General features: G+C 46.1%; 2 protein-coding genes across 2 annotated transcripts; both read left to right on the top strand.

Annotated features, from left to right (window-relative positions):
* The first annotated feature begins 6,585 nt into the window (after positions 1 to 6,585).
* On the top strand, positions 6,586 to 12,990 carry LOC127006575 (serine/threonine-protein kinase PkaB-like). The gene is made up of 2 exons (XM_050876579.1): positions 6,586 to 7,182; positions 11,654 to 12,990. The coding sequence occupies exon 2, from the start codon at positions 12,058 to 12,060 to the stop codon at positions 12,880 to 12,882; it is 825 nt and encodes a 274-aa protein (XP_050732536.1). The 5' UTR covers positions 6,586 to 7,182; positions 11,654 to 12,057; the 3' UTR covers positions 12,883 to 12,990.
* On the top strand, positions 7,176 to 8,322 carry LOC127006576 (serine/threonine-protein kinase PkaB-like). The gene has a single exon (XM_050876581.1). The coding sequence runs from the start codon at positions 7,391 to 7,393 to the stop codon at positions 8,213 to 8,215; it is 825 nt and encodes a 274-aa protein (XP_050732538.1). The 5' UTR covers positions 7,176 to 7,390; the 3' UTR covers positions 8,216 to 8,322.
* Positions 12,991 to 15,000: the final 2,010 nt, after the last annotated feature.

Genomic DNA, 15,000 nt, shown 5'->3' with positions numbered 1-15,000 from the left:
CTTTTATCCTTCTTTCTCCTTCCTTCATTTATTCCTCTTGCATCTTCCTCCCTCCACCTACTCCTCTTCTTCACTCCTCTCTCTCTCCTCCTTTCTTTCTTCCTTCCTCCCTCCACCTTCTCCTCTTCTTCCCTCTTTTATCTCTCCCTCCTTCCTTCCTCTTGTTTTTCCCTCCCTCCATCTACTCCTCTTCTTTTCTCTTTTATCTCTCCCTCCTTCCTTCCTTTTGTTTCTCCCTCCCTCCATCTACTCCTCTTCCTTTCTCTTTTATCTCTCCCTCCTTCCTTCCTTTTGTTTCTCCCTCCCTCCATCTACTCCTCTTCTTCCCTCTTTTATCTCTCCCTCCTTCCTTCCTTTTGTTTTTCCCTCCCTCCATCTTCTCCTCTTCTTTTCTCTTTTATCTCTCCCTCCTTCCTTCCTTTTGTTTCTCCCTCCCTCCACCTTCTCTTCTTTTCTCTTTTATCTCTCCCTCCTTCCTTCCTTTTGTTTCTCCCTCCCTCCATCTTCTCCTCTTCTTTTCTCTTTTATCTCTCCCTCCTTCCTTCCTTTTGTTTTTCCCTCCCTCCATCTACTCCCCTTCTTTTTCTCTTTTATCTCTCCCTCCTTCCTTCCTTTTGTTTTTCCCTCCCTCCATCTACTCCTCTTCTTCCCTCTTTTATCTCTCCCTCCCTCCTTCCTTTTGTTTTTCCCTCCCTCCATCTACTCCTCTTCTTTTCTCTTTTTTCTCTCTCTCCCTATTTTCTCCCATTCTTCTGTTTTTCTTTCCTCGTTCAGACACAAACATGCAATATCTCTTCTTGGTTTTGTTTTTACCTTTCCTCCACTTCCACACATTCCTCTCTCTCTCTCTCTCTGTGTTTATCTCTCATGCCTTCCTTTCCTTTACTTTCTCCGATTCGCTCTCTCCTTTTTTCTTCTATTTATATGCTTTGTCTTTTTTGTTTGTTTGTCAACGAGTCATCTTTTTCTCTCTCTCTTTCACTCTCTTTTTAGGCGTCGGAGAGAGTCAATTTCCGGACAGTCACGAGGAAAATTGAGTGAAATGTTAAACGCCTTTTTTTTTTTCAATCTTCAAAACTTTCCAACGTCACTTAGTCATCTGATTCACGGATTTATACTCTCTCTCTCTCTCTCTCTCTCTCTCTCTCTCTCTCTCTCTCTCTCTCTCTCTCTCTCTCTCTCTGTCAGTCTATCTTGTTAACGTTCAGGTAATTTCTATTCTTTACACTGTTCTGCCTGTCTGTATGTCTGTCTTTCTTTTCTTGTTTCTGTCGATCGGTGTGTTAGTTTGTGCTTTTGTGTCTGTCAGGATTGTTTGACTTCACTGTTTGTTCTTAATAGGCCGTCTTTCTTTCTGTATCTTTAGTGATGTGTGTGTGTGTGTGTGTGTGTGTGTGTGTGTGTGTGTGTGTGTGTGTGTGTGTGTGTGTGTGTGTGTGTCCATGTGTTCGTTTTCTCCTACCTGACCCATATTGCACCTTCGACAGATGGACACCTGCCTGTTGTTGCTTACCTGGGCAGTCACTCTCATTAACGAGGAGGAGGAGGAGGAGGAGGAGGTGGACGGGGGGGGGAGGAGAAAGGGGGGGAGGGGGGAAGGAAAGTGGATGGAGGAAAGACAGGAAGGAAAGAAGGAAGGAAGGAAGGAAGGAAGAGAGAAAGAAAGAAAGAAAGAAAGAAAGAAAGAAAGAAAGGAATTACGGAAGAAAGAACGAAAGAAAGAAATTACGGAAGAAAGATAGAAAGAAAGAAAGAAAGAAAGAAAGAAGAAACGAAGGACAGATGTAAAAAAGGGAGGAAGGAGGGAAGGAAGGAAGGAAGGAAAGAAGGAAGGAAGACAGGAAAAAAGAAGGAAGACAGGATGGAAGAAGGAGGGAAAAAGGAAAATAGGAAGGGAGGAAGGAAGAAGGAATGCGTGTGAGAAAAATTCAGGAGAGGGTGAGAGCGAAGAAGAATGGAAGGAAGATGAGAAAAAGTGGTGAGGAGGAGGAGCAGGACGAGGAGGAGGAAGAGGAGGGAGGAAGGAAGTATGATTCAGTGAGAAGAACGTGAGGGGGGGAGAGAGTGGAAGAAAAGACGAGAGGAAAGAGTGTTAATAAGACGACGACGACGACGACGAAGAAGAAGAAGAAAAAGAAGAACAAGAAGAACAAGAACAAGAACAAGAAAACGAAAAAAAAAAGGATAAAAGGGAAAGAAGAGTAGGAGAAAAAGAAAAGAAGACAAATTAAAGTAAGACAAAGTAAAGAAATGAAAAATATTTATAGAAAAAAGGAAAGAATGAAGAGCAAAAGGTGGAAGAAAGACAAGAAAGAAAATCAGTATAATAGGGAAGAGAAGGGAATGAAAAGGAATGAAGGAATGAAGGAATAAAGAAGAAGAAGAAGAAGCAGTGGAGAGCAGGAGACCAAGGAGGTAAAGGGGGAAGAACGAAGGCAGTGAGGAAAGAAGGAGACGGAGGAACAAGATGAGGTGGAAGGAAAAGTGAGGAAAGGAAGTTGAGATGAGAGGGAAGGAAGGAGAGAGAGAGAGAGAGAGAGAAAGAACGAGAGAGGGACAGGTGCAAGGAAGGAAGTGAGGGGAGGTGGAGGTGGTGACAGGGTGGAGGGAAGGAAGGGAGGAAGGAGAGAGGAGGTAAATGTAATTGTGGAAATGGTGATGGAGGTGTGGTGGAGGCGGTGGTGGTGGTGGTGGTGGTGGAGGTGGTGATGGTGGTGGTGGTGGTGATGGTGGGTGTCAATGTAGATTTTTATATATTTTTTCAGGTTATTGCAGTTTTTTGTTGTTTATTCAATCAGACATTTGCAATTTCATCTCTTTTTGAATATTTTTCGGATCTAAAGTTTGAGAAAGTCACACGGTACTTGCAGCCCAATCTCCGCTTCGAGTCTCTCTCTCTCTCTCTCTCTCTCTCTCTCTCTCTCTCTCTCTCTCTCTCACACACACACACACACACACACACACACACACACACACACACACACACACACACACACACACACACACACACACACACACACACACACACACACACACACACACACACACACATTCCAACACTGAGCAACGAACAAACAAATAAAGCAAAACCGAAAGGAAACAAAGGTCACTCATTGCATCGAAAAGACAACAAGAACAACGAACCAACACACGAACACACAGGTAAACACACTAGGCAAGCACAGGTGAACACAAACAAACACAGCCACACCTTAACAGTAGTAGTAGTAGTAGTAGTAGTAGTAGTAGTAGTAGTAGTAGTAGTAGTAGTAGTAGTAGTAGTAGTAGTAGTAGTAGTAGTAGTAGTAGTAGTAGTAGTAATAGTAGTAGTAGTAGTAGTAGTAGTAGTAGTAGTAGTAGTAGTAGTAGTAGTACCGTCATCCATGTTTATTTTCCCAACACATAATCATGGAGGGCTCAATAGCTTGGAGGTCATTAGCCCCAACTCTGTTCGCTAATGACTGTGGCATCCAACGATATCACTAATACTACCTAGCACTAAATCACCCATCATCTATTACGTCAGTACCGTAGTAGTAGTAGTAGTAGTAGTAGTGTAGGAGTATAGATCTTCATTATCAGTTTAAAGAGACTGAGAAAAGGAAGATGAAAGGAAGGAAGGAAGGAAGGAAGAAAGGAAAGACCTGAGAATGGAAGGAAAGAAAATGAAAGGAAGGAAGGAAGTAAAGGAGGAAAGGAAGGAGAGAAGGAGGAATGGAAGGAAAGGAGGGAGGGAGGAAAGGATCGAGGAAGGAAGGAAGGAAATAAAAAAGGAAGGAAAGAAGGAAGGATAGAGGATAAGAAGAGATGAAGAAGGGGACTAAGGAATGAAGAGAGGAGAGAAGAGGGAAGGAAGGAAGGAAAGGAGAATGGAAAGAAAAAAGGAAGGAAGGAAGGAAAGAAGAACGGAAAGAAAAAAGGAAGGAAGGAAAGTAAAAAGGGTCACATGGCAGAAATAACTGTGCCATGTCACATAAATAGGAGTCATTATCACACACACACACACACACACACACACACACACACACACACACACACACACACACACACACACACACACACACACATACACACAAACACGCACACACACACCAGGGTTGGATCAAATACTGATTTTTTATAAGTCAAATACAAATACAAATACTTTTGTTCGGGATTCCAAAAATACCAATACAAATACACATACTTTTATTCCTGATTCCAATAATACAAATACAAGTGCTGGTTCAAAAAATACAAATAAAAATTCAAATACTCCTATTTCAGATTCCAAAAATACAACTAAAAATACTCTTGAAATTATGCAAAAAATATAGGCACTTTTTTCACACAAGTTTGCACTTTACATATCGTAATTGCATTTTATCATCATTAATGCCCGGAAGGTTTCCGGGACGAGTTTTGTTCGCTCAGGTGTAAAAATTGCCGGCCTTGCTGAACACCCTCTCAGATGGTGCCGACGTTGCACAGCACGCTATAATATTCCTGGCAAAGGGCTTCAAAATTTTTAAGCTTTTTGTATCCCGGCAGTACCTCAGTGGGTTGACATCAAAAGGCAGAACACCTTCTTCTAGGTATGTTTCACGTTCTGTCTTCACCACTGCAGTGTCGTTTGTTGATGTTGATGAACTTGCCATCATTTGCCCAGCTGGAGCCATGTAGGCAAAAAGACGAGGTCGTTTTGCACTGCCACTGCCAGCCTCGTTTTGATTGTTGCTTATGGATACGAAAGGCTCACTCTCTTGAATTGTTTTCTTCAAGGTCGACTGAGTTGACTCGGACATAATTAGGTCCAAAATCTTCGAAACGTTTTCCTTTTGTATTTCTTTACATGGCATCCATGGCAGCTTAAACCTGCTGGGGTCCATGACAGCTGCGGCAATGACATCAGTTCAATGAAGAAATGGATGCAACCTCTTTTTATAGCTGACAGTGGAGCATTTGCCAAGTTGAAGCGTAGATCGGTTTACTATCCGTGAATAGTTTGAGGCAGTGCTCAAGGCCAAATACAACTGGTGCAACGCAAGGAAGTGTAACCATGTTTTCTCCTTCCACTTGCGACATGCCTCTTGGAACGGTTCCAAAACTTGTATCACTTCTTTCACCATTGCTATTTCTATTCCTTTCAACTCTTTTACAGTCTTGTTCGATCCTAGAAGACGAATAGCTGAGTTGACTCCGTTGGTTTCCTTGAGAACTGACTTAAGCATTGTCAGTTGAGAGTTCCATCTAGTAGCGTTGGCAGCCTGCAGTGAAACCCCAATCTTTTCCATGAACGGTGCTGCCACAGTAGATCGACGTATTGCAGCTACAATCCTACAGCACTTGTGTATCACAGTTGCAATTGCACTGTTTCTGACACTGGGATCACTGAAAGCATCTCGTATGCAGAGTTGTTGTGTGTGTGCAAAGCAACTGCACCGATCCGGTGGAAGAAGGGCAAGCACCTCATTCAGATCAAGTTCCCCTTCCAAAATATCAAGGTCAAGGATGTCTCCATTTTCATCGCTAATTTCATTCCTTTCTTCATTTCCATATAATCCTGGTAGACAGATATCAAATGCTCTCACCATAGACGAATCATTGTCTGCAACCACCTTCCTCACCTTGCCACGAATACCGAATTTAGTGACCATATCCTCATACGCTGTAGCGATGTTCACAACTGTATGTCGTTCTACAAACTGATCGCAAGCAATGACGTGCGACTTTAGCTCCCATGACAGTGGAACGCCATCACTCCTCGGGCGAGCAGCCGGGTGGCCCTTCTGCGGAGGCGTGTCGTTACTGACTGAGCCATCATAACAATTGCTACGGGGCTCAGCCAATGTGGTGCCTTTATAGAGCCTGGCGGCACTACATAGACATATTCCTTTTCCAAATATCATGTGAGTGTGAAAGAAATTAAATCAAATTCTGTACAGAAAAGACTATGGCAAAAAAAAAAATCTGCGGGTACGGCATTAATTGTGTCATGACCTAGGCTGGAATCAAGGTAAAGAAAAGGGGAGGTAGGTTCACACTTCACCGCGCAGGGTGTGACGTCACGTGAAATAAAGTTGTGGTAGAGTAGATACCGCGCGCTTGACTGGCCTATACGGCCGGCCGCCGGCCGCCATATCGGTACGGTAAATATTAGCGCGGACGTCTAAAGAAACGTGTGTAATCTAAAGTTTAAGAGAATGACAGGTAGCCTGGTATATACTCAGTGATGGAGAACTAATGTCTGCGACCAACATGAAATTATATGCCAGTGTTTATCTCTTTTACGGCATGTCTAACTAGTTAGAAACATCAAAGTTTTGTGCCCTTAATTTTGACGATCAGATGTGATAATAAGAAAATGCACAGGTACCCATTTGCGGCAAACGACACTAAAGTCGCCCTAGTGGTATCTAGCCACGAATCTTAAATCACAACTTCCTAACTCTTCTACCTGTTAGGTGCCACTTAAGTAGTGAGCGCGGCCACTTCTACTAATAATATGTCGGTATAACTGACGTTGTATAAGATCTTTAATGCTCTTTAAGCATGAGATGGGTGGCCTGGTGACATTTGTGCAGCAGAGACTGTAAACTCATTGACGGGCAATAACTCTAGTACGGACTCAAAAGAATATTTTCAAATCAAAATAACTTATTTAGCATCTACAAAAGACAACACGGTTTGCTTGAATTTTATGTTGTTTGGTGGCACAGGTAACCCAAGCAATTCGTATTTTATGTTGCGTTCAAAAGCTGTGGTTTCAAGGTGACGACCACACCAAAGCCAACAGAATCTGTTCGAGAATAAAATTCTTTTATATCACATATTTCCATCCATTTCTTTCTAAGTTCTTGATCTCTTGGCAGCCGATGAAACCGTATATTACTGTTTCCTCTCACATAAATTGATCGACAACCGCGCACAAGACAAATAGTTGGCACACTGAAAGAAAACACACTTTAGCTAAGCTTCCCATTGAGTGAGTGAGGAGCTCAGGTCAGGAGGCTGGTGCGCGCGAGACTGACCTCTCTTCCATGCCCGGAACCCTCAGTCATATTTCACGTGACGTCATGCGCAGAAGAGACAAATTTAGGTACCTCGTCCCCCCCTGGTGAACCTGCCTTCCATTCTCTTTACCTTGGCTGGGATTACGTTAGGTAGGCCATGAGTGGATAAGAGAACCCTCAAAGAAAACAGGTATGTGTGTGTGTGTGTGTGTGTGCGTGCGTGCGTGCGTGCGTGCGTGCGTGTGTGCGTGCGTGCGTGCGTGCGACAGCCATCCAGATCTAGACTCCCTCTTTTTCCGTCCTAACTCCAAGCTAAACCGAACTCAATCAAACTACCCGTCGAAAACCGAGGTATAGCCCTAAATCTCCGTACTCAAACGGTATGGTAAGGCAGAGCCATGACTCCCCCACACACCACCCCCCTCCTCGTGCTGACGAGGGAACGCATCGACACGCTGGTGGCCCAGCACAAGCAGGTGCTGGGGCGCGGCGCCTCGTGCACGGTGTACCTGGTGGAGGTCGGCGGCGCCCAGTGCTGCCTCAAGGTGGCAAGGGAGCAGCGCCTCGTCGCCATGTTCCGCAGGGAGTTTGACATCCTGCTGGACCTGGACGGCGCGGCGGGCGCCCCCAAGGCCTTGGGCACCAGCTTTGGGTTCCCCGCCATGCTCACCACCTTCTGCGGCCAGAACACCTTCTGCGACCTGCACAACCTCGCTCAAAGCGACAATGACAAACTGGCGGCCTTCGTGGCGCTGGCCCGGAACGTACAGCAGCTCCACGCCCGTGGCTACACTCACAACGACATCAAACCCGACAACGTCGTGGTGCGCCAAGGCGCCGACGGCCATCTGCAGGTGTCCCTCATTGACTACGGCTTGGCCAAAACATTCGGCACAGGACTCCGCATCGCGCGCACGCACAAGCACCGCACGCCCTGGATGGCCCCGGAGCTGCTTCGAGGCGTGCCCTGCTCGCCCCCCGTGGACGTGTTCTCTCTAGGATACGTCCTGAGGCGCATCCTGGACACGTGCCACACGCGCTACCCCGGCCTGGAGGTGCTGGCCGACAGGGCCATGGCAGCAGACCCAGCACAGCGGCCCTCGGCGGCCCAGATCATCAAGACAGTCAAAATGTACGCGGGCGAGACATCCAGGAAGGAGGCCTTTGTCCGGCGTGTTCGCAAGGCATTCTCCTGCCTCTTCCCGCGCCGCCGCCATTACTAAGGAGGAAGACAAGTCAAGATTTATTTTCCTAGAGGATGAATTGTTTCACCTGTCCAGTTCTTTCTTTTGGAGTCAGTTACTCAACACCCATCAAGGGCTGAGGAAGACACTCCCTGGTGGATTTCATTATCTACATTTTAATTATCTAATTTTCAATCTATCTATATATTTATATTTGTACCTATATATGTCAACCTCTATATACATTTTTTCTGTCTATTTACTTCTCTCTCTCTCTCTCTCTCTCTCTCTCTCTCTCTCTCTCTCTCTCTCTCTCTCTCTCTCTCTCTCTCTCTCTCTTTATCATTGCTGGTCAAGCTACACGTATATTATTTCACCGCCTCACTCACCGACAGCCGTCTTAGCGTCACTTCAGCAGGCCATCACCTTACCTCACTACATTGCAGAGGCATCTCATTTGTTATTCATCTAACTATCTATACATCTATTATTACATACGTTAATTACCTATCATTCTAGCTTTCTTTTTTTTTTTTACTGCAAAGGAGGCAGCTCAAAGACAAAAACAAAAAGAGCAATAAATAAAGCCCGCCAGACACTGCTCCAACAAAACAGAAAGCAGAACGAGAGGCCAGAAAAGAAGTCGATTCCTGGAGGAGAGGTGTCTTGATACTCTCCTCTTGAAAGAGTTCAAGTTGCACGCAGGATGAAATATTGAGGAAGGAAGGCTGTTTCAGAGTTTACCAGCGGAATGGATTAATGAATGAAGATGCTGGTTAATTCTTGCATTAGAGATTTGGACAGTGTAGGTATGAACAAGAGTAGAACGTGTGCATCGGGTCCGCAGGAGGGGGTAGGGATGGAGTTAGCTAGTTCAGAAGAGCAGTCACCATGAAAATATCGATAGAAGGTGAAAAGAGATGTAAAATACCGGCGGAATTTAAAAGGAAAAAAACTGCTACCTAGGGGAGTTGATTTGACTCCGCTCTGTCGAAGAGTGGATCTTAAACGTTTTACAACCACGCCCCCCCTAGGAATGGGTCCTCCCTCCACGCCCCCCAAGGAAAGGTCCTTCCCTCCTCACCCCCTTGGATATATAGATAAAATTCAGTCCCAGATTTATTAACAGTAGTAAGTCTAAAAAGACAATAGAAAATTAAATTTAACAAAGGCGATAATTTTTCCTTTTCATAAATTTCCTATTATTAGCCCACGCTCTTGCTAAGGAAATACCAAATACTCTAGCAACAGAAATTCCAACTTTTCCTCTAGGGCTCGCTTCCCCCTGGTGGTGATTACTAGCGCCCCCTAGGAGGGCGCGTCTCCCAGTTTAAGAACCACTCCACTTGCAGAGCTGTGTGTGGAGACCACCCTCACACACACACATGCATATGAGATACATATTACATACGAGGGCGCATCTGAGAGGATGTAAAGAACTAGTAGAGACGATACAGGATGCTTAACAACGAGGTAGCTGATTTAGCGAGAGAGGATGTATGAAGTTTCCAGTTATAATTTTTAGTTAAGGAAAGGTCGAGAATGTTTATTATTATAGGGGATAGGTGTTTGGAAGATTATGTCGAGTTGATAGGTGGAGAAATTGAGCTTTTGAGGTATCGAGGAACCAGGTTCAATTTGCCCTAATCGGAAATGATAGCAAGGTCTGAGGTTAAGCGTTCTGTGGCGTCCAGCCTAGAGTCTTGCAATTCCTGTAGGGAGGGTCTTTTGATAAAAATGTTGAGTAATGCAGAGTAGAGTCATCAGCGTAGGAGTCGATAGGACAGTTTCTTATGGAAAGAAGATCATTAATGAACAACCGAAAGAGAGCGGGAGATAGGACAGAGCCCTGCGCGACACCGCTGTTAATACATTTAGGGGAAGAACAGTGGCTGTCTACTACGGAAGAGATAGATCGGTCGGAAAGAAAACCGGAGATAAAAAGTAGAGAGAGAGGGATAAAATCCGTACGAGGATAGTTTAGAAAGCAAAAACTTGTGGTAGACTCTCAAAAGCTTTCGTGATGTCAAAGGCAACAGCAAAAGTTTCATCGATACGGCTAAGAGAGGATGACCAGGAGTCAGTTAGAAAGTCAAGATCACAAGTAGAACGCCCCTTGCGAAACCAATCTGGCGATCAGAAAGAGGGCCAGAAGTTGAGAGATGCTGAAGAATTTTCCTGTTAAGGAGTGATTCAAAAGCTTTAGAAAGACAGGAAAGTAAAGCAATAGGACGGTAATTTGAGGGATTGGAACAGTCACCATTCTTAGGCACAGGCTGTATGTTTATAGGCATACTTCCAGCAGGAAGAAAAGTTAGTTGTTGAAAAGAAGAGACGAAAGAGTTTGACCAGGCAGCGTGTAAGCACTGAAGCACTGCAGTTTTTAAGAACAATAAAAGGCACTCCATCGGCCCAAAAGCCTTAAGAGGATTAAAGCCAGAGAGGGGGTAGAAAGCTTCGCTCTTATTGAATATGCCCAAAACCGTCCAGACCGGAAATTGAAGAGAAAGTTAGAGCGAAGAGTTCAGCCTTAGAGACAGATGTGACAGCTGTGCTGCCATTAGGACTATGGAGAAGTGGTAAAGATGAAAAAGTAAAATTGTTGGAGATATTATTGGCTAGATGCCGAAAATCTCTGGAAGAATTAGAGAAAGCAAGATGATGACACATTCTCTTGTTGCTAGAATTTTCGGTAAGTCGGAGAGTAGATTTGGCACGATTCCGGGCAGAAATGTAAAGATCACGATCAGAAGAAGTACGAAAACTTAGGTACCTTTTGTTAGCTGCCTCTCTTTCTTTGACAGCACGAGAAAGAAGCGTGATTGAATCCAGGCTTTTTACCATGAGGGGTAGAGAAAGTTACGTGGAAGGTGTGCCTCCATTCCAGAGACAATCACGACAATCACAACAGTGATGCGCTGGGCACACACTGAGGGATCTCTGGCCTGGAAGCAGTAACCATTCCACGGAAATCGGAAAAGAACATCCTCAGGTCGTCCCACCGAGCTGAAGCAAAATGACAGAAGCACCGCCTCTTCGGTGGGTCCAGAGGATGTACAGGAGCGATAGGACAGAACTGAGGAATAAGGTTGTGATCGGAGGAGCTCAACTGAGAAAACAGTTTAAAAGAGTAAGCCGAAGGGTTAGAAGTTAAGAAGAGCTCAATAATGGTGCAGCGTGTCTCCAAGACGGTCGGGGATACGTGTAGGGTGCTGAACTAACTGCTTTGGATCATTGATGAGAGCAAAGTTCTAAGCTTGTTCACAAGGCTGATCAGTGAAAGAGAAAGAGAGCCAAAGCTGGTGGTGAACATTGAGATCTCCTAAGTGGAGACTTCAACGAAGGGAAAAAGTCAAGAAGTGCGTAACTTTGGAATTCAAACAGTCAAAGAATTTCATATAGTTGGTGAGTTTGGTGGTCATATGTATTAGCTCAGCGTGTTGCATGAGTGGGTAAGAGAACCCTCGAAGAAAGCAGGTATGTGTGTGTGTGTGTGTGTGTGTGTGTGTGTGTGTGTGTGTGTGTGTGTGTGTGTGTGTGTGTGTGTGTGTGTGTGTGTGTGTGTGTGTGTGTGTGTGTGTGTGTGTGTGTGTGTGTGTGTGTGTGTGTGTGTGTGTGTGTGTGTGTGTGTGTGTGTGTGTGTGTGTGTGTGTGTGTGTGTGTGTGTGTGTGTGTGTGTGTGTGTGTGTGTGTGTGTTCGTGCGTGCGTGCGTGCGTGTGTGCGTGCGTGCGTGCGTGCGTGCGTGCGACAGCCATCCAGATCTAGACTCCCTCTTTTTCCGTCCTAACTCCAAGCTAAACCGAACTCAATCAAACTACCCGTCGAAAACCGAGGTATAGCCCTAAATCTCCGTACTCAAACGGTATGGTAAGGCAGAGCCATGACTCCCCCACACACCACCCCCCTCCTCGTGCTGACGAGGGAACGCATCGACACGCTGGTGGCCCAGCACAAGCAGGTGCTGGGGCGCGGCGCCTCGTGCACGGTGTACCTGGTGAAGGTCGGCGGCGCCCAGTGCTGCCTCAAGGTGGCAAGGGAGCAGCGCCTCGTCGCCATGTTCCGCAGGGAGTTTGACATCCTGCTGGACCTGGACGGCGCGGCGGGCGCCCCCAAGGCCTTGGGCACCAGCTTTGGGTTCCCCGCCATGCTCACCACCTTCCGCGGCCAGAACACCTTCTGCGACCTGCACAACCTCGCTCAAAGCGACAATGACAAACTGGCGGCCTTCGTGGCGCTGGCCCGGAACGTACAGCAGCTCCACGCCCGTGGCTACACTCACAACGACATCAAACCCGACAACGTCGTGGTGCGCCAAGGCGCCGACGGCCATCTGCAGGTGTCCCTCATTGACTACGGCTTGGCCAAAACATTCGGCACAGGACTCCGCATCGCGCGCACGCACAAGCACCGCACGCCCTGGATGGCCCCGGAGCTGCTTCGAGGCGTGCCCTGCTCGCCCCCCGTGGACGTGTTCTCTCTAGGATACGTCCTGAGGCGCATCCTGGACACGTGCCACACGCGCTACCCCGGCCTGGAGGTGCTGGCCGACAGGGCCATGGCAGCAGACCCAGCACAGCGGCCCTCGGCGGCCCAGATCATCAAGACAGTCAAAATGTACGCGGGCGAGACGTCCAGGAAGGAGGCCTTTGTCCGGCGTGTTCGCAAGGCATTCTCCTGCCTCTTCCCGCGCCGCCGCCATTACTAAGGAGGAAGACAAGTCAAGATTTATTTTCCGAGAGGATGAATTGTTTCACCTGTCCAGTTCTTTCTTTTGGAGTCAATTACTCAACACCCATCAAGGGCTGAGGAAGACACTCCCTGGTGGATTTCATTATCTACATTTTAATTATCTAATTTTCAATCTATCTATATATCTATATTTGTACCTATATATGTCAACCTCTATATACATTTTTTCTGTCTATTTACTTCTCTCTCTCTCTCTCTCTCTCTCTCTCTCTCTCTCTCTCTCTCTCTCTCTCTCTCTCTCTCTCTCTCTCTCTCTCTCTCTCTCTCTCTCTCATCAAGGCCCTCGTTTTAATAATATATGCGTATGATTGGCGTCCCTCGTTGAACCTTCGGTTGGTGCTCCCAGAAAACATGCAAATGGGTTTGCTTCTGCTGCTGCAAACGCACATTGCGTCTGAAAAAGGAAGATTTTAATATATAACATTTGCAAACATACTTCTGTGCGGCGAACGCTACGTGTACCCCAATAGTGTCTTCAGCTCAGGGGAGTTGCGAGTGGCCCGGACCAGGGAGGAGGAGGTGCGGAGGGAGCGTGAGCTGGCTCGCCGCTGGGCCGCCAGGCGGTGTCAACAAAAAAGTCCGCTAAACGCTGCTCCAAGAAACTCCAGCAGAATAAGATGTCAAAAGAGAGGTCATTTTCAGGGGATGAGGTGTCTTGACACTCCTCTCTTGAAAGGGGTCAAGTCATAGACAGGAGGAAATACAGAGGAAGGAAGGCTGCTCCATAGTTTACCAGCGGAAGAGATATAAAAAATGAAGATGCTGGTTAACTCTTGCATAAGGGATTTGGACAGTATAGGGGTGAGAAAAAGTAAAAAGTCGAGTGCAGCGGGGCCGCGGAAGGGGGGAGGCATGCAGTTAGCAAGCTTAGAAGAGCAGTCAGCATGGTAATATCGGTAAAGATAGAAAGAGATGCAATACTGCGGGGGAATTTAAGAGGTAAGAGACTGTCAGTAAGAGAAGAGGAGTTCATGAGACGAAGAGCCTTAGACTCCACTCTGTCCAAGAGAGCTGTGCGTGGAGCTCCCCCACACGTGAGATGCATACTCCATACGAGGGCGGACAAGGCTCTTGTATATGGACAGCATGGGTGCGGGGGAGAAATGGCGGAGACGATACAGAATGCCTAACCTCGAGGAACCTGACTTAGTAAGAGAGGAGATATGAAGATTCCAGTTAAGATTTTGGGTTAAGGATAGACCGAGGATGTTTAGTGTAAGAGAAGGTGACAGCTGAGTGTTGTCGAAGAATAGGGGATAGGTGTTTGGAAGATTGTGTCGAGTTGATAGGTGTAGAAATTGAGTTTTTGAGGCGTTGAAGGACACCAGGTTCCTCCTACTCCACTCAGAAATGATACCAAGGTTAAGCGTTCTGCAGCCTCCAGTCTGAAGTCTTTTAATTCCTGTTGGGAGAGTCAGAGTAGAGTTATCTGCGTACGAGTGGATGGGACAGTTTGTTTTGGAAAGAAAATCATTGATGAATCATAGAAAGTGAGTGGGAGATAGGACAGAGCACAGCGGGACACCACTGATGATAGGTTTAGTGGAAGAACAGTTACCGTCTACCACAGCAGAGATAGAACGGCCGGAATGGAAACTAGAGATAAAGGAACAGAGAGAGGGACAGAACCCGTAGGAGGGTAGTTTAGAAAGCAGAGGCTTCTGCTAGACCTTGTCGAATGCTTTCGAAATGTCTAAGGCAACTTACTTATCTAACTTTTTCTTGGATGTATAAATCGGATTGGCACTCACCACATGACTCCTAAACCTGTTCCCCTCATCCACTAACATCCACTTACATCCGACGAGAGAAATCAAACGCATCAACAATTAATACAAACATAATGAAAAGCAAAACAATCAAAAGTTCCATACGAAAAAAAAATAGACGTGTAAATAATAAATAGAAACATGATGAAAAGTAAATCAATCAACAGATCTGTTACCTAGTGTTGTAACCGGTATGCAAAAAGGCACGCGGGCAAACAAGGTAATTAATGAGAGATAAACATGGGGAGAAAAATAAGGGCAGGTAAACAAGGGCAGGTAAACAAGACCACGCCCTCAGAGTCGCA

The sequence above is a fragment of the Eriocheir sinensis genome, chromosome 33 (assembly GCF_024679095.1).
Source record: "Eriocheir sinensis breed Jianghai 21 chromosome 33, ASM2467909v1, whole genome shotgun sequence".
Taxonomy (NCBI): Eukaryota; Metazoa; Arthropoda; class Malacostraca; order Decapoda; family Varunidae; genus Eriocheir; species Eriocheir sinensis.
Note: the sequence above shows the minus strand (reverse complement) of the source record. Positions and strands in the feature narration are given on the sequence as shown.